The 19,870-nt window shown below is 43.3% G+C and overlaps 1 protein-coding gene across 1 annotated transcript in view; it reads right to left on the bottom strand.

Annotated features, from left to right (window-relative positions):
* The window catches only part of LOC308150829 (E3 ubiquitin-protein ligase TRIM35-like), a gene marked incomplete at both ends in the record, with an annotated part of 100,206 nt that overhangs the window by 3,160 nt on the left and 77,176 nt on the right, over positions 1–19,870 (bottom strand). The window contains 8 exons of the mRNA XM_080523620.1: positions 772–890; positions 974–996; positions 5,177–5,186; positions 5,548–6,094; positions 7,286–7,404; positions 7,488–7,510; positions 7,610–7,840; positions 8,084–8,179. Of these exons, the coding sequence (XP_080379746.1) occupies positions 772–890; positions 974–996; positions 5,177–5,186; positions 5,548–6,094; positions 7,286–7,404; positions 7,488–7,510; positions 7,610–7,840; positions 8,084–8,179 (1,168 nt within the window). The remainder of the gene's footprint in view (positions 1–771; positions 891–973; positions 997–5,176; positions 5,187–5,547; positions 6,095–7,285; positions 7,405–7,487; positions 7,511–7,609; positions 7,841–8,083; positions 8,180–19,870) is intronic.

Genomic DNA, 19,870 nt, shown 5'->3' with positions numbered 1-19,870 from the left:
CTGTACAGGGGGGTAGAGGGGATGAAGAGGTCTGTACAGGGGGTAGAGGGGATGGAGAGGTCTGTAGAGGTGGGTAGAGGGGATGAAGAGGTCTGTAGAGGTGGGTAGAGGGGATGAAGAGGTCTGTACAGGGGGGTAGAGGGGATGAAGAGGTCTGTAGAGGAGGGTAGAGGGGATGAAGAGGTCTGTACAGGGGGTAGAGGGGATGGAGAGGTCTGTAGAGGTGGGTAGAGGGGATGAAGAGGTCTGTAGAGGAGGGTAGAGGGGATGGAGAGGTCTGTACAGGGGGGTAGAGGGGATGAAGAGGTCTGTAGAGGTGGGTAGAGGGGATGGCGAGGTCTGTACAGGGGGGTAGAGCTATTCTCATGCTAAAATCGACTGTAAATCCAGATTTTAAAGTTGATATTCTTCCCCGTGGAGCATGCCCCCATAACCTGTGCCCCACCCAACATTTTTAGCACCAGCCGCCACTGGTTACCGCCCATTACCTGGCTGTGCAGACGTGTGAAAAACTCAGATCTTTAAAAGGCTTTTTCTCAGGAATGTGATTTCAGGGGTACATTCAAATACGCATGTCGTCTTCTGTTTTCTTCCAATTTCAATGTATGACACATCATTTGAAAGCTTACAATCTGTAGTTTCAGACTATGTAAAAACAGAACAATTACTTTGGCACCTGGTTGGTCAAAACACTGTCTATGAACATATTCATATAATCTATTAGATATTCTTAATCCAATTCTCGTCAGTACTACACTACACTACACTAACCATGCTTGACAATCCCCTGCATCTTCTCCCAGACTCTGAACTGCAGGTTGCCCAGGTGTTTGGCCACGTCTATCAGCGCTCCTGAAACCTTCTCTGGGTCTGGCAGTGTGAACTGGGCTCTGGAAGAACATTCAGGAGTCAGTGCTGCTGTGGGCTTGGGTTCAGAACCCCAGAGAAGAGAGACCAGAGACAGATCACTTACCTTTCCTTAGTGGCCTTGAAGTTCTGGAGAGGAACAGAGGAGAATTGTCATCAATGCTCATGATGTCATCAATCAGTCTTTGAAAACATTTACAATTACTGTCTGAGAGAAGGCATCCTTACCTGCAGGAAGGAGATGTCTTCAGCTTTCAGCTCCTTCTCTAAGGCTGTGGTTGTGTCTGAAAGTGATGATATCTGTCTGCTCAGTGCCTCAGTCTTCTCCTTCATCATCTGACTCTTCTGCTCCTCTTCCTCCCTCAGTGCAGCTATCCTGGCCTCCTCTTCCTCTCGTAGAAACTGGTGAAGTTCCTCAAACCCCTCCTTAATCTGTCTCTCTGTGGGCCTGGCTCTGGAGACAGCAAGGGCATGATGATATCACCATTGTTTGTTATTGTTTGTGCACTAACATCCTACATTACCCTCTGTGATTTTACCCATTACCACAATTAATACTGTAGAGGAAATGTATGCTCTACACATAGAATCTTGAGTTACAGATACATGAGTCACCATTCTGATGTGCACAGCATCCAATACTGAGCAGAACAAGAACACAACCTGCAGCCTCTAAGGATCCCAATTATTATCTTCCCCTATGTTACAACAAGGAATATGATAGGATGTTACAACAAGGAATATGATAGGATGTTACAACAAGGAATATGATAGGATGTTACAACAAGGAATATGATAGGATGTTACAACAAGGAATATGATAGGATGTTACAACTCTCTCTCTGCCCCCCCCCCTCTCTCTCTCTCTCTGCCTGTCCCCCCCTCTGTCTTCTCTGCCTCCCAGTGACGGAGGACAGTCCTAACTCATCTAACACCACCAGCCCTGACAACGACTGCAAGAGATGCCAGCTCCAGTGACCAAGGAGGAGGAAGAGGACCTTGTTAAAGGAACAGTACCCTCCCCATGAAGACTTCCTATGGTTTACCATGACGCTGACCCTCCCCATGAAGACTTCCTATGGTTTACCATGACGCTGACCCCTACGTGAAGACTTCCTATGGTTTACCATGACGCTGACCCCTACGTGAAGACTTCCTATGGTTTACCATGACGCTGACCCCTACGTGAAGACATGACTCATTGTTGCATTTCCTTCACTAATAAGGGAGGCATGTGGAAATCTGTTGGAGCTCAAGTCGACTACTAACCCACAATACACTGGTCTCTCTTTCTCTCTCTCTGGCCGTGTTCGTAAATTCGCCGGAGCGCACACTGGGTTCAACGTCATAAAGGAACCGAGTCATCTGATTGGACAAGAGGCAGTCACGTGGACGCTCCGCCGCTCTCAGAGCGAATTTACGAACGTGACCATGACTGGAAGCAACTACGCAATGCATGATGGAAGATGAATGGTGAGGATGATGTTTAGTTTAGCACACTTCAAAACATGCACACTTTAAAACATGCACACTTTAAAACATGCACACTTTAAAACATGTACACTTAAACATGCACCCTCCAAAACATGCACACTTTAAAACATGTACACTTAAACATGCACACTTCAAAACATGCACACTTTAAAACATGTACACTTAAAACATGCACACTTCAAAACATGCACACTTTAAAACATGCACACTTAAACATGCACCCTCCAAAACATGCACACTTTAAAACATGTACACTTAAAACATGCACACTTTAAAACATGCACACTTTAAAACATGTACACTTAAACATGCACCCTCCAAAACATGCACACTTTAAAACATGTACACTTAAAACATGCACACTTTAAAACATGCACACTTTAAATCATGCACACTTTAAAACATGCACACTTTAAAACATGTACACTTAAACATGCACACTTCAAAACATGCACACTTCAAAACATGCACACTTCAAAACATGCACACTTTAAAACATGTACACTTAAACATGCACACTTCAAAACATGCACACTTTAAAACATGTACACTTAAAACATGCACACTTCAAAACATGCACACTTTAAAACATGCACACTTAAACATGCACCCTCCAAAACATGCACACTTTTAAACATGTACACTTAAAACATGCACACTTTAAAACATGCACACTTTAAAACATGTACACTTAAACATGCACCCTCCAAAACATGCACACTTTAAAACATGTACACTTAAAACATGCACACTTCAAAACATGCACACTTTAAAACATGCACATTTTAAAACACGCACACATCAAAACATGCACACTTAAACATGTACACTTCAAAACATGCACAGGTCAAAGTGGCCTGTTCAAAGGGAACACATGCAGTGAAACAGAGCTGACTTGTCTTGCTTCCTCCACAAAAAGCTTCTTCCCACTCCAAAGGCATCAAGTGCTCACTGGAAATGACTCCCAACACCTTGGTGACATTCTGAGATGTGTTTTCTCACAGATGAAGCCATTGATGTCAGACTGTAAAGACTCTCTGTTGAATGACTGTAGAAATGTCCATCATGTCAGACTTTTCCTCAGCATTTAACCTTCCTCTTCTGTTTGTTTCATTTTCCAACTGTGCTACTTTCGGTCAAAATTGACCGGTGTGTTTTGCACAGTGATATCTCTGGAACCCCTTATCCAATTTTGATGGTTGACATCTCATTTGAACAGTCAAAGCAAGTAGAATCAAGGGGTGGCAGACAGAATGACACCAGGGGTAAATTTCATATTATAATTTTGCAGCAAGTTCAAAGATAATGTTTACTGTACATTACTGTATATTATAAAAATGCCTGCCATGTAGGCTGTGTGTACTGGAGATGGAAATTATTTAGTTAGTGTTGTAGCTGAGATTCTTCCCGTTCCATTGTTGTATGGGATGTATTGATTTATTGATATTTTAATTTTTATTACCCATTCATTTCCTATGGCGGTCAATTCTGACCGGAAACATCATAGGTGTGACACGGTTCAATAAATCCCCCAAAATGCAATGCAATTCAATGCAATCAAGTGTATATGCTCAGGGGCCTAGGGTGGAGGATAACATAAGGTCTTGAGGCAATGGGATGAAAAACACAATATTTATGATGACAAACAAAGTCATTCGGTCAGATTTGACCGTCAACAGAAGAGGAAGGTTAACTGTGGAGTGTAACACAAGGGATGTTCTTGTGGGGAGCATGCAGCGTCTGGCCTGTAGAGGGAGCTATAGGACTGTGGTGTGATGATTGGACACCGGCTGGTGCTAACCCACATCAGCCACACTCCACCACAGTCCTGTAGCTCCCCCTACAGGCCAGACTCTGCACGCTCCCCACAGGTCTATACAACCTTCAGCACTGCCATACATCGTCTACTCTACATTAAACACACTTGTGATGAAAAAGAAATAAATAATAATATTGCAACTCTGACACTTCTCCTAAAATACTTTACTGACAAATGTCCCATCTGACGAGGTATTACAGTGCATACGGTGTTTTGAAAAGCATGACAGTATTCATCCACCAGGATGTAATGCTGAGTGCACTTTGAATGTTCAGTTGAACATGTCAGGGGAATGTTTTTAGTGAGGGGAGAGGTCTCTCTGATTCAAGTTTGTTTCATATCATCATTAAAGCATTTTACACTGACCTTGATTGTGAGGTGTGAATCATAATGTCCTGATAAGTGGTGTTTCTACTTGATCACTCTGATTTCACTGCTTACATAACCTCAACCAGTTAACAAGAGATAATCACAGCCAACCTGAGCTCAATGTGACAGGGTCTGGTGAAAAGGTCCCCACGTAAGGCAAGGGCTTCTTTCTTTTTGACAGATTATGGAAGTGCAGATTGTAAACTTTCAAATGAGGTGTCATACATTGACATCTAAATAGTTGAAGAAGATATGCTTATTTGAATGTTGGTACCCCTCAAACCAAATACCAGAGAATATCGTTCTGAATCTAAACAGACGCGTTTGCTACCATCGCGTTTGGTAACCACTAAACACTGACCGACAGCAGATCTGGGATCAGCAAAAGAGCTTTTATTAAATGTCCCACAATTTACATATGAGGAGATCTTCCCAATGCAGAGCACTAGTCATAGAGGAATCACATTCTGCCTGTTGGATTAGGATTCATACTCTGAGCAAAGTAAGCAAGTAAGTATAATGTCAACACAGCAATTATAACTACTACAGCTTATGATAAAAAACAAATCTTAATAATTTGACATTCTTAATATTTTATATGTATGATTCTAATACCATAAGACTCACTTCCATGCCCCTGAGACACATTTAGTAACAAAAGAAAAAAGAAAGAAAATACAGAATAAACAATAACAACTTTTTTTGTTTGTTTAAGAACTCAACATTCTTAAGATACAATCATGAATATAAATCATTCAATTATTGAAAATGATAGTGTCGTGGATTTATTACCACACTTGTCATCAACTCTCTATAATTACCAGTGAGTCAGCATTTATATCAGCAAATGTAATGAAGCCTTATGTAAATGATGAACTATGTATCTAAATGTAATGAAGCCTTATGTAAATGATTAACTATGTATCGAGCCTGTTATTGACTTTGGATCGGGTGGGAAAGACGGGTGGCCACCCCACCCCCCACCCCCCCCTCCTCACTGGGATGACATCACGGCCAGGATCACCTCTGATTGGCAGATCTGTAGATCAGGGTGTTTAGCATCACCATCTCCTCCAATAGAGAAGAAGGGGAACAGTCTCTCAGTGAAGGTGTCTTTATAAGTGAGGATGAGTGTCTTGTCTTCAGGGTCGTAGAAGGACACCTCCCCCTTGTTGTAGTCCAGCTGTACTCTGATCCTCTGGGGTCTCCTCTTCAGAGTGATGGTGTTACCCACTCCATCTGTATACTTACCATCCGTCAGATCTATAGCCCAGCATCCATACTCTGGTGATGCAAGTACCACCCCCTTTCTGTCAATGGACTCTTTAACCACACCCATGATCCAGTCAGGATGGTCCCCCACCTCCACCTCCCAGCTGTGCTCTCCTGAGATGAACCCCTTAGAGCCCACAACAGTTGGATGCTTCATGAACCGTTCTGGGTTGTCAGGCAGCTGCTGCCATGACCCTCTCTGTCTCACACTGGTCAGATCATCAGACAGATGGAGCCAGCGGCCTGCAGTGTTGGGGTCCAGAATCACAGGAGCTTCAAAACAAACACAGATGCATTCTACACATTATGCGCTGTATTATTTATGATACATATTATACATATATCACCACTTCCCCAGAGTAAACCAGGGCGAGTTATTAGGAGAGCTGGACAGGGTTGCCAGATGGGATTGACTATTTCCAGCATAACCACAGTCTAAAAACCGCTAAATCCACCAAAAACCAGCCCAAAACCTATATTGTCAGAAAGCAGCTAATTACTATTGGGCAGGTGCCTATCTCCTCCCCATAAACTGTATGTCTGTTGCCAATGATGTTTGTAAAATAATAATAATCCTGCACATTGTGTGTAGCTACCTAGGGTGTGTGTTTTAACTTCACACATTTTGTGACTTTCAGGCCCTGACATTTTGATACCGCCTAAATGCTATTTATCCAGAACAACCTGTTATGTTCAATAACGGAGCCTGAACGCAGAGCTTCTAATCGGAGCTGGTACTCCATTTATTCAACAAACGTGTGTAACACATAACGTAATACGGCACTGTCGTAAACTACAGACCTAACACAACCTAAATGCTATTTATCCAGAACAACCTAAATGCTATTTATCCAGAACAACCTAAATGCTATTTATCCAGAACAACCTAAATGCTATATATCCAGCCCAACCCGTCCAAATGCTTTTTTTTCCGGCCCAGTGTGATCAAAAGTAGCCCTTTCGGCGCTAACCCCGCCCATCTGGCAACCCTGGAGCTGGATGGCTGGAGATAGACAAATCTTGACACGTGTGTGTGTGTGTGTGTGTGTGTGTGTGTGTGTGTGTGTGTGTACGTACACTACTCTGTTATGTTAACATACTCTACTTGGCATCTAATCACTCGTGTGTTTTGTGTGGATATCACGCGTGACCAACAGTGTGAAACAGTTTGGAGTTGTGTGCTGTGAATTGTGTTGCACCTATACGGTGGTGAACTAGTAGCATCATTTCTCTTGTCACATCCAGTCAGAAGTCTCTCTAGCATTACCTGCCAGCCCAGAGTAAAAGCACTATGGGGCTCATGTATTGTTAATAAACCTTGGCACTTTTTATATTCTTGTCCATCTCATTTGTTACTGTGCAGAGAAAGTTGGGGCTTGCTAAACATTTGTTAATGTTGTATTTCTATGAACATATTCAGTCTATTTAATAGATATTCTTAATCCAATTCTGGTCAGTACTCACCGTGCTTGACAATCCCCTGCATCTTCTCCCAGACTCTGAACTGCAGGTTGCCCAGGTGTTTGGCCACGTCTATCAGCCCTCCTGAAACCTTCTCTGGGTCTGGCAGTGTGAACTGGGCTCTGGAAGAACATTCAGGAGTCAGTGCTGCTGTGGGCTTGGGTTCAGAACCCCAGAGAAGAGAGACCAGAGACAGATCACTTACCTTTCCTTACTGGCCTTGAAGTTCTGGAGAGGAACAGAGGAGAAGTGTCATCAATGCTAGTGATGTCATCAATCAGTCTTTGAATACATTTACAATTACTGTCTGAGAGAAGACATCCTTACCTGTAGGAAGGAGATGTCTTCAGCTTTCAGCTCCTTCTCTAAGGCTGTGATTGTGTCTAAAAGTGATGATATCTGTCTGCTCAGTGCCTCAGTCTTCTCCTTCATCATCTGACTCTTCTGCTCCTCTTCCTCCCTCAGTGCAGCTATCCTGGCCTCCTCTTCCTCTCGTAGAAACTGGTGAAGTTTCTCAAACCCCTCCTTAATCTGTCTCTCTGTGTGCTGGGCCTGGCTCTGGAGACAGCAAGAGGAACATATCTTATGATCATTGTAGTTTTACTACCATAGTACGTTAACTAGTTTTACTTTAACTTCATTATTATTATTCAAAGTTCAGGTGAAATGTATGCAGCTCTCTTTATGATTTTGAGTTGCAGATGCATGACTATCAGTTAGATGTCAACAGAATCCAATACTGAGCAGAACAAGAGAAGACCACATCACTGAAGACAACACGTTGCCTGACGTACACAGTACCTTAATGTGCTCTGATGTTTCATCACAGGTTTGTTTAACTTTGTTGAAGACCTCCAGCTTCTCCTGTAAGGGTTTCAGAGCTGTCTGGAGTTCCTCCTGGATTGAGACAAAACATTACTGAGGAGGTAGGCACAGAGGCTGCGGTCCATCGTGACCAAAACCTCACCACACAAAAACAATTTCTTCCCGACTAGAGTTGGCCTCATTAACGAGGCCCGGGACCCCCACTGACCCTCACTGACCCCTACTGACCCCTACTGACCCCTACTGACCCTCACTGACCCCTACTGACCCCTACTGACCCCCACTGACCCTCACTGACCCCCACTGACCCTCACTGACCCCTACTGACCCTCACTGACCCTCACTGACCTCCACTGACCCCTACTGACCCCCACTGACCCCTACTGACCCTCACTGACCCCCACTGACCCCTACTGACCCTCACTGACCCCCACTGACCCTCACTGACCCCCACTGACCCCCACTGACCCTCACTGACCCCTACTGACCCTCACTGACCCCTACTGACCCTCACTGACCCCCACTGACCCCCACTGACCCCCACTGACCCCTACTGACCCCCACTGACCCTCACTGACCCCTACTGACCCCCACTGACCCTCACTGACCCTCACTGACCCCTACTGACCCTCACTGACCCCCACTGACCCCAACTGACCCTCACTGACCCTCACTGACCCCTACTGACCCCCACTGACCCCCACTGACCCTCACTGACCCTCACTGACCCTCACTGACCCCCACTGACCCTCACTGACCCCTACTGACCCCCACTGACCCCCACTGACCCTCACTGACCCCTACTGACCCCCACTGACCCCTACTGACCCCTACTGACCCTCACTGACACCTACTGACCCTCACTGACCCTGACTGCTAGCTTGACCCCTACTGACATCACAGTCACACTGCACTATTATCATGTCATATTCCACTCTTCTTGTAAATACTTGGCAATAAATCTGTTTCTGATTCTGATTGAGATTCTGACTGTAAGATTTCTGGACTCATTTGACAGTATCTGTTTACCACAGTTCTGTAGGAATCATTATCATAACCCTTATATAGTATAGTATAGAAACACATTCTCTCAGCACTGCCAAAACTACATTTCTTATTTCAGACAAAAAAGGATGAATCACACTCAAATTAAAACAGAAACTAAAAATGATCATTCATTGTTATCAACAACCCTTTATCTTTTCACCCAGCATGTGCATAACATCAAGTGACATTGCTATCTATCTGTCACAGAATTTCAAATTATTTATTGAATAATTGTATTTATGTTTACCTTAGCAATTTTGATCATAGTATTTTCTTGTAATGGTTTAGTCTTCTGTTCTTCCCTGTTGTAGTCTTGCCACTGCTGTGTTGTAAGTCTGATAGAGCACTCCCTTTAAAAACACTGAGCTGCACTTTAACCTCATCAGAGAGACAGAGAGAGAGACAGAGAGAGAGAGTTCAGCATTGAGTAATCCCATCACTACAATCCCATCACACACAAAAAACGACATCAGCATTTCTCATCTACAGGCCCTTGTGTAAAACCTATACAAGATGTAAGTTAGCTGGAAGTATGTAATGAAGCATCAACAATCAAGCAATGATGTCATATCACATCACCTGTTCAGTATCAGTATATCCCAACAATATCAACATTGTTTTAATCTACAGCGTGATTGTTATTGTTAGAAAACAGAGAATTGTGAGAAAACAGAGAATATTCCATCCAGACTTTGAATCAAGAAGTCTGAAAACGCATTCCATATCATGGAACTCAAATTCCATTGGATTATCTCATTCGTCTCTCAGAAATATTCAGATATAGCATCTTTGCTAAATTTCCGGCACTTTTTTTTTTGCATGCAAATTGGAGCCGGGAGTGATTATAATACATATGTGCCATTGTCTCGTTACAAGAATCTACAAGAACTGTAGTGGCGGCTGGTGCAAACATTTTTGGGTGGGGCACAGGTTATGGGGGCATGCTCCACGGGGAAGAATATCAACTTTAAAATCTGGATTTACAGTCGATTTTAGCATGAGAATAACAGTGTTTCCCCTAGGTTTGCTGCCTTGGGGGGGTGGCATGGACCGTGGCATGGACCCCCCCCCCCAGGGGGTAAGACCCTGCGACATACCAGCGTCATGTCCAGGGGGTGTACTAACTTGTACATTAAGCCGCCTCACGCTACGGAAACAGGAGATAGGCTCCTTCCCTATGGGCCATTAGGCTCGAGAACCACCGGTTCTCAAGGCTACTTACTTATGTGGTCTTGACTACCTGTCCACTTTCTCACCTGGTTCTTGCTCTCTCTCTCTGGTGTGCCGACACCATCCTGCTCTCTCTCCTTCTCTCCCTCCCTATCCTCCTCTCTCCCTTTTGCTGTCAACCAAAAGGCAAACATAACAACCAGAGTATTTATAATCTAATAAGAGGTATAAATTGATCCATATCAATTTATAACATAATTATAATAGAATTTTGGATTGCTGTGGGCAATGCAGTCAGATAATGTCATTTTGACATTACTCTCTCACCTGGAAAAAAAACATGTCCAACTATACTATACAAAACAGACATTTCAAATGCTTCAATCCACTGTCCATGTACTGTAAATATGCCATTATGGTATTACCAATGAAGCCCAATTCTAGCAGAATAAGAAAGATTGTATATCTACTTTAACTTAAGCAAAATAATAAAGTGCATCCAGTTAGTTCTTTAGCTGGCATGTGTGCAGCAGACTAGCTCATCTCATCACCTCTGAGCTAGCTAGCTTGATAGTTCTTTGACACTATTTACAATGGAATTATAGTCATTGTCAAGTGTCAGTCAGACACTTTCTAGTCACAATAATAACGACCAATTTTAACCAACTTTCTCTGTCAGAACACTCAGCAATTATATTTGCTAACATTTCAACTTGCTTACTTTCTATCTGAAGACATCTCACCCGGCAAACACTCTCTCGCGTCGCGCGCACAATGTTGTATTTCTGGTTTGGAGCCGGAAATTGCAAAACGTCACGTTTGACGTCAGACTTAACAACCGGATATTCAGGGCGCAATTTTTGCGCCCCGGCCGAGAAATAGGAGACAGCCAATTGGAGCGCTGCTACAGCTCACTTGTAAGCCAAAAGTATTTGGCCTGCCATAGACTTGCATTCGGCCGGCGCCCCGACTCCTCCCCCTATGTATTTTAACAGTGAATTTTACACACACACAGATAAAATGTTTATTGTATTGGAGGATTTTTAATGAATGCTGATAGGCGCCGACAGAATATCAGCCGCATTTTGTGAATAAACAATGTTTATTTAAAAAAAAAACGTTTACAAATCGCAACTAGGAAGTGAAGGTGGGGGCGGCGCCCCAGCGCCCTCTATCGGCCAGCCGCCACTGCAAGCAAAAACAAAAAGAGAAGTGACTATGTCATATTGACACGGAGCAGCGATTCAACATGTTGGCTGTGGCTGGGGTCACCCCTATGTTCCCACAGCCCAATGGTCCCACATTTCTAATATTTCATAGGTGGGCTAAGGATACGGTTAGGGTTAGGGCCAGTGTTAGGTTTAGGGTTAGGGTTAGGGTCAGTGTTAGGATTAGGGCTAGGATTAGGGTTATGGTTAGAGTTAGGGTTAGGGTCAGTGTTAGGGTTAGGGCCAGTGTTAGGGTTAGGGCTAGGGTCAGTGTTAGGGTTAGGGCCAGTGTTAGGGTTAGGGCTAGGGTCAGTGTTAGGGTTAGGGCTAGGGTTAGGGTTATGGTTAGAGTTAGGGCTAGGGTTAGGTTTAGGGTTTGGGTCAGAGTTAGGGTTAGGGTTAGGGTTAGTTAGATTACTTAGAAATGTGGGAACATCGGGCTGTGGGAACATAGACACGCTCCCCTGTGGCTGCACGCTAGCTCTTAACATGCTAAGTGAACACGCTAGCTCTTAACATGCTAAGTGAACACGCTAGCTCTTAACATGCTTAGTGAAGTCATTTGGTTCAAGCACGAACATCAAATACAGATGAGCTTTACATAAGAAAACACCAAATCATTGACCACAACACTATATGATGACACAGTACCCTAATTACACAGTCAGGTCTCAGCTGTGGTACCTGTACCAAGCTTTTGAAGAATCACGTTCTGCCCGTTAGATTTGGATTCTTACAAGTAACTAACTGGACAAAGTAAGCAAAATATTTGACCTTGTTAAAGGGCTGTGTCTGTCCCATAGCAGTTCTCCAAACAATATTTACACGTATGTGATTCTCTACACACAAGCTACCGGTACATGTTTTCATATACATACAATTCTTATACCATAATGCTCACACTCCAAAGCAAAGTTTTGTTGATAGACAGTAATACAAGAAAAATGATCTGTTCATTTACTTTAAACAGAATAAACAATAAACATTGTCATAAAAAATGAATCTCATCTCATCAATCTCAGTATTTCATAATTATAGGAGAGAGCATACATGTGGCTCATGTTTCACAAACAGACTCATACACTCCTCACTGGGATGACATCACGGTCAGAGACACCTCTGATTGGCAGATCTGTACATCAGGGTGTTTAGCATCACCAGCTCCTCCAATAGAGAAGTATGGGAACAGTCTCTCAGTGAAGGTGTGTTGATGAGTGAGGATGAGTGTCATGTCTTCAGGGTCGTAGAAGGACACCTCCCCCTTGTTGTAGTCCAGCTGTACTCTGATCCTCTGGGGTCTCCTCTTCAGAGTGATGGTCTTACCCACTACATCTGTATACTCACCATCCGTCTGTTGTATAGCCCAGTATCCATACTGTGGTGATGCATATGGTACCTCCCCCTTTCTGTCACTGGACTCTTTAACCACACCCATGTTCCATCCAGGATGGTCGCCCACCTCCACCTCCCAGCTGTGCTCTCCTGATATGAACCCCTCAGAGCCCAGAACATGTGGATGCTTCATGAACCGTTCTGGGTTGTCAGGCAGCTGCTGCCTTGACCCTCTCCATCTCACACTGGTCAGATCATCAGACAGAGAGAGCCAGGTGTTTGCAGTGTTGGGGTCCAGAATCACAGGAGCTTCAAAACAAACACAGATGCATATCAACCACACCTACATAAGAGACTAATTACCTCCCAGCTGTTTGGTGTCCCAGGTTTCCCGCCCTGTGTCTTGTTCTCCTCAGACTGTCACGAAAAACCCAACTTTTCAACAACATTCAACCTTCAGCAAATAGACTATGGGACTACTTCTGTTTGTCAGACACGTGGGACACTACAAGAGGCTTGTCATGAAAGAGGCAAAGTTGAGGAGTTAGCAGGTCTGCTGGCAGGTGTGCTGACCGAAGGTAAGGGCATCATTAGCGCGTTTAGTTGAAGCCAACGGCCGTTTTATTTATCTGTTTGACTGTTATTCTGTATTGTTGGTGTTTTATTCACTGCTCTGTTATTTGGCTACTTGATAATTGAGTGTGTATTGTTGGTGTTCTATTCAGTGTTAAGTTGGTGTTGGATAGTCACGTGCTCTGTTGAGAGGCAGCTCATAGTAGGCTAAGCATTGTTGTAGGGCTCTCCTGTGCACATGTATAGGCTAATGTATATATTTGAATTAAGTATAGATACATTTATTTATACACTTTAAATACATATATGAAATATGGCAGACTAAGGCAGGGTTGCATCAAATGGTTTAACTTTTAAACTGGGTTACATCCAGGTTTATGTACTAATCCTGTTGCACTGAACTTTAAACCTGTTTTAAATGTAGTTTACAATGAATCCTGGTTAAATCTAACCAGTTGACAGTCTCAGTTTAATTTCCATTCAAACCTAGATTAAATTCCAGTGTGTTGCACCAGTCATTTTAAACCTAGTCTAAAAATGGATTTGGAACAGTGATATGCATGGGCGTTTTTGTTGTTGTTGCTCACACTGGCCCGGAAAGAAAGCACCCTTAAACCAGTTTAAACCTAGATTTACTAACCCTATCTTAAGGGTTAGTAATCTTTAATTTAATCCATGTTGGTGCAAGCCGTGCAACCACGCCTACACTTGATATACTACTACAGTGTTAAGTTGTATCCTATAATTTAATGTTGTCTCTCAGGTCTGCAGCATCTCAAGGCACCTGTTCTGGTCCGGAGAATCCCAGTCCTGGTGGAGACCTTATGGTAGGTGTCAATTTAACACCACACTGGACACATCTGTTTGTTCTAAAACCCCAAAATGGATACATTTCACAGGTATTGTAATAGTACACTGTACTGTTTGTCTGTATTTGTGGAACACCCTACCTGAGGGCCTGAGGTTGTCTAAAACTCAGGACATTTTTAAGCGTGACCTCAAAACCTACTTATTCAATGTCGCCTTTTGATACTAAGGGAGACATTGGACATTATAGAACTAGGATCACTAGGCCATTACACCATACTCGTGTTTTTGAGATTTGTGTTGACAGGAAAATGGACCCGGGTGCTGATGAGGCACTGTCAGCTCCAAATAGCACCTAGAGCAGTACTGGAACCGGTACAAGGGTGTACCAGGACCACCATCAGGTTGTATTGCTGTCATCTTTATTGTCTCTATTGTGTTGTTGCATCATAACTGTGCTTAAGTTTCTCTTTTGGCAGGACCTGTGACAATACTGGATGCAGAACGATGCAAATACAACACAAAATTTATGGACAGTGTGTACGCCGATAATATGCAAGGAATTTTTCCTGGATACATGGTGTACAGGTTTTTGCCCTTGCTTGCTTGCTTTGTGCCGGTGGTCCTGGCCTCCCCTGGGGGACCGCTGGGTACTGGTAAGCAAACTGGCTAGTAGTCGCTCTATTGGTAGAGGGCTGCAAGGGAATTTTTCCTGGCTACATAGTATACAGGTTTTTTACTTTTGCCTGCTCGCGGCTCTGTCAGTATTGATTGATTGATTGATTGACTGATTGACTGAACATTTAGCTTCAATTCATGTCACCTTCAAATCATGAGAACAAGAATATATGGATAAATAAAAAGTAAAACAAAAGCACAGATAGTAAAAACATCGATACAAATGGTTAAAGATTATAATCTGGTTTAAAAGATCAGTGAGAGCTGAGAATTGTAACACATGCCAACAAATCACCCTGAGATAGTAATTGAACCTGTATTTTGTTTCCAGGTCTTCAAATAATGACATATTGTGGACTGGGAAGCATCACCAGGTAGGAACATTGGTTTCAACCATGCATTCATGGATTGAACCTTTCTACCTAAAGCTGTGAGAGTAGAATGAGTAGGTTTTTTTATTTTTTTTCTTATTTTTCTTATGGTGTATTTGGGAGTGACAGGGTACATCAAAGAATGCACCAGAATGTTTCATCCATAGTTCCATCCATAGTCCCGTAGTTTTGGTTTACTCTCTCTGCATCATTTCAGCACCCTTTTTCATCCATAGTTCCATAGTTTTGGTTTACTCTCTGCATCATTTCAGCAAGACAGGGTAGGCAGGATAGGCATTTCAACAAGACGTTAGGGTAGCCATTTCAACAATACGTTAGGATAGTAATTTCAGCAAGATGTTAGGGTAGTTATTTTAGCCAGATTTTAGGGTAGTCATTTCAGAAAGATGTTAGGGTGCTCATTTCAGCCAGATGTTAGGGTAGTCATTTCAGAAAGATGTTAGGGTAGTAATTTCAGCGAGGCCTTGGGTAGATAGGCATTTCAGCGAGGCCTTGGGTAGGCATTTCGGCATGGGTTTGGGTAGGCATTTAGCAAGGCCTTTGGTAAGCATTTTAGCAAGGCCTTGGTTAGGCATTTCAGCAAGGCATAACGTTTGCCACTGTGTTCCCAGACTCTTTCACGTCTGTCACATGTGCTCAGTGTGAACCTCTTCTTATCTGTGATGAGAACGGGGCACCAATGGCGAACATGCCAATTCTCCTGTTCTCTGGCAAATGACAATCGAGCTGCACCACTGTCCTAGGGGACTTACTGTTCTCCCTCTATGCCAAGTCTCTTGGCTCGGTAATCTCCTCACTTGGGTTCTTCTACCACAGCTATGCAGACGACACTCAACTCTTCCTGTCTCCCCCCCCCCCGACCTACATGTGGCAACACATGTCTCTGTGTTTCTTGCTGACATCTCTACATGGATGTCAGCCCACCACCTCAAGCTCAACCTTAACAACACTGAGCTACTCTTCCTCCCTGGGAAATCTTGCCCTCTCCAAGACTTCTCCATCACAGTTGAGAACTCTACTGCAACCTCCTCCCAGACAGCCAAGAACCTTGGAGTGATCCTGGACAACCGCCTATCCTGTGCGGACAACATCGCAGCAACAGTGCGCTCCTGCAGATTCTTCCTCTACCACATCAGAAGGATACGTCCATTCCTCACCAGAGAACCAGCTCAACTCTTTGTCCAGTCACTGGTCATCTCTCGCATTGACTACTGCAATGCACTCCTGGCTGGACTTTCCACCTCCATCATCAGACCTCTGCAACTCATCCAGAATGCTGCTGCCCGTCTGGTTTTCAACCTCCTCGAATTCTCTCATGTTACCCACCTCCTTCACACCCTTCACTGGCTCCCGATAGCAACTCGCATTCCCCCAACCCCATGAAGATGAGGATGATTTCAGTCCGTCCCTTCTTTCATTCGTTTATTCTTCAGTTCTTTCATTTGTCCCTCAGTTGTTGTTTTCTGCCAGTTCTTCCATCTGTCCGTTCTTCATCTTTTTCATTCTTCTGTTTGTTCTTCTGTTCATTCTTCTGTTTGTTCTTTTGTGTAACCATTCTTTCATTCTTCCGTTAGTTAGTTTTTGTTCTTCCTTGTTCATGTTTGTTCATTCGGCCGGCCCTGGGACTTTTGTGGCTCTAATCAATTTTTTTTAAATAAAAGCAACAACATTGCACCATAACAAGGTCTATAAATAAACACAATGACAAAAGAACACCAATAAAAACACGTAAATAAAAATATTCTAAATAAATAAAGTGAACACAAAGGGCCGGTTTCAGAGACAAGGCTTAAGCCTAGTCCTGGACTAAATCACACTTTCAATGTAAAATCTCCATTGAAGATGTTTTTTAGTCTAGGATTAGGCTTAAGCCTTGTCTGTGAAACCGGCCCAAAATGTTCTGTTAACTACAAAACAAACAGCGATAGACTACTGTAGAAGCTAAATAACAATTTACAACTGCAAAGTATTCAAAATAATGAAGTCAAAATGTAAACTTTAAAAGCAACAAACTTGCACATATCAAGGTCTATAAGTAAAGACAATGACAAATTTACACCAATAAAACCCAAACTATTTTGACAAATAAATAGCAATGAACAATCAATTTTAAGAGTGCAAAATATTCCAAATAAATGAAGTGAACACTCCAAAATTGTTCTGTTAACTACTAAACAGCTATAGGCTACTGTAGAAACTAAATAACAATTTACAACTGCAAATTATTCAAAATAAGTCAACATTTAAACTATAAAAGCAACAAACTTGCACATAACAAGGTCTATAACAATGACAAATTAACACAAATAAACACCAAAAGATTTTTTTGACATGAATAGCAGTGAACAATCAATTTAAGAGTGCAAACTGAGCAGCATCACTGCCACATTGGCGTAGAGGTGGTGGGGCCAGTTGGCCAGCAGAGGTGGAGAGCGGAGTGAATGGGCTGAAGTTACCCCCCCAAACTTAAGCCTGTTTACTCCACTCCTCCACCTCTGCTGGGGGACTGGTCCCACCACCTCTACGCCAACGCGGCAGTCACGCTGCCCGGTCACATCTCTTCACTACACTCGCTCCCTGCTTGTGGAATGAGCTTCCCACGGCTTTCAGAACTGCAGAGTCACTCCCCATCTTCCGTCTGAGACTAAAGACCCATCTCTTCAGGTTACATCTTAACTGCTCCTCCTGAGACATCTACTACCCCCCAGCACTGTGTCTCCTGAGACACCTGCTTTCTCCTCTACTGTGTCTCCTAAGATGTCTACTTTTCATTGTCTCAGGTGTAGAATGATTACTTATGAACTGGTCTCCATTGTCTCAAGTGTAGAATGAACTGGTCTCCATTGTCTCAGGTGTAGAATGAACTGGTCTCCATTGTCTCAGGTGTAGAATGATTTCTTATGAACTGGTCTCCAGTGTCTCAGGTGTAGAATGAACTGGTCTCCATTGTCTCAGGTGTAGAATGAACTGGTCTCCATTGTCTCTGGTGTAGAATGATTACTTATGCTGATTTGCTCAGACAGACCCCTGCTTCCAGTTCTTGTGCCTCAAAGGTAATTTCAATATATACAATATTAACACAATTAAACCTTTACAATGTATATTCACCATACTCACAGCCCAGCACTGCATTTATATTTTTGGTGTTTAGCAGATGCCTTATTCCAAAGCAACTTACAATCATACATTTGACTAAGTAAGTGAATCATCTATCTAACAGTTATAGCAGGAAAAGTAATCTATGCATAGGCCAGGGGCCTCCATTGTCTCAGGTGTAGAATGATTACTGAACTGGTCTCCATTGTCTCAGGTGTAGAATGATTACTGAACTGGTCTCCATTGTCCCAGGTGTAGAATAATTATGAACTGGTCTCAGGTGTAGAATGACTTTCTTATGAACTGGCCTCCATTTTCTCAGGTGTAGAATGATTACTTATGAACTGGTCTCCATTGTCTCAGTTGTAGAATGAACTGGTGTCCATTGTCTCAGGTGTAGAATGATTGCTTATGCTGAATGGAATGGAATGGACTTTATTTGTCATTGCTACAGTACAGGTACCAAACAACGAAATTTAGGAGGGGTGGCTCCCCTGGTGTTAGGAAAGGGGAAAATAAAAAATAAAACACATTTTAGAAAAAGCATAAATGCATAAAATCACAAGAAGGTAAGGAGCTGGTTTACATCAATAAAGGCTATGTGTACACAATCCACTGTACTATACTGCACAGATAGTCAACTAGGGTTGTCATATTGCACAAAGAGTATTTTTTCACATTATTTTAAAGTGTCACAGTTTGCAGGCTTGAAAATGTATGTTTGTGCCTCAGCACTAGCTGCCATACAATCCGTCCGGACTGTCCTGGGCCCAGAACTTAGGCCTTTTCTGTGTTCAGGGCCTTGACGGCCCTGTGGTAGAAGCAGTCCTTCAGTCTGTTTGTCTTAGCGGCCGGGGTCCTGTACCTCCTGTTCGAGGGCAGCTTGACAAAGTGTACGTGCCCAGGGTGGGTCGGGTCCCTGGAGATCTTGGAAGCCCTCCTGAGACAGCGTGTGTTGAAGAGATGAGTGTTTATTCTCTGACAGAAGATTGGGAGTGACTGCAGTTCTGAGCGCTGTGGGAAGCTCATTCCACCAGCGGGGAGCGAGTATGGTGAAGAGACGTGACTGCCGCATTGGCATAGAGGTGGTGGGGCCAGTCGGCCAGCAGAGGTGAAGGAGTCGAGTGAACTGGCTGAAGTTTGGACTCACAACTTGAGCAGTAATTCTACCTCCGAGCTGCTTCTTTTCATTCCACCTATATCTGTCGCGATCCCCTGTAGCATGGTCTTGATGTTAGCTAGCTCTGCACCTGTGTCAAACTTGGCCTCCTCAGTCGTTGCCATCTCTTTTCCTTCTTTCTTTTCCCCTGCACGTATACGGTCACCTGGCATTCTCAAGTTGTTTATAGCACTATTAAGCTTTTAATCTGGTACTTGTAAATATATTACCGTATTTTCTGGACTAAGTCGCTCCGGAGTATAAGTCGCATCAGTCAAAAAATGTGTCACGAAGAGGAAAA

The sequence above is a fragment of the Nansenia antarctica genome (genome assembly GCF_963989245.1).
Source record: "Nansenia antarctica genome assembly, chromosome: 2".
NCBI lineage: Eukaryota > Metazoa > Chordata > Actinopteri > Argentiniformes > Microstomatidae > Nansenia > Nansenia antarctica.
The sequence above is the reverse complement of the archived record's forward strand: the minus strand, read 5'-3'. Positions and strand labels throughout refer to the sequence as shown.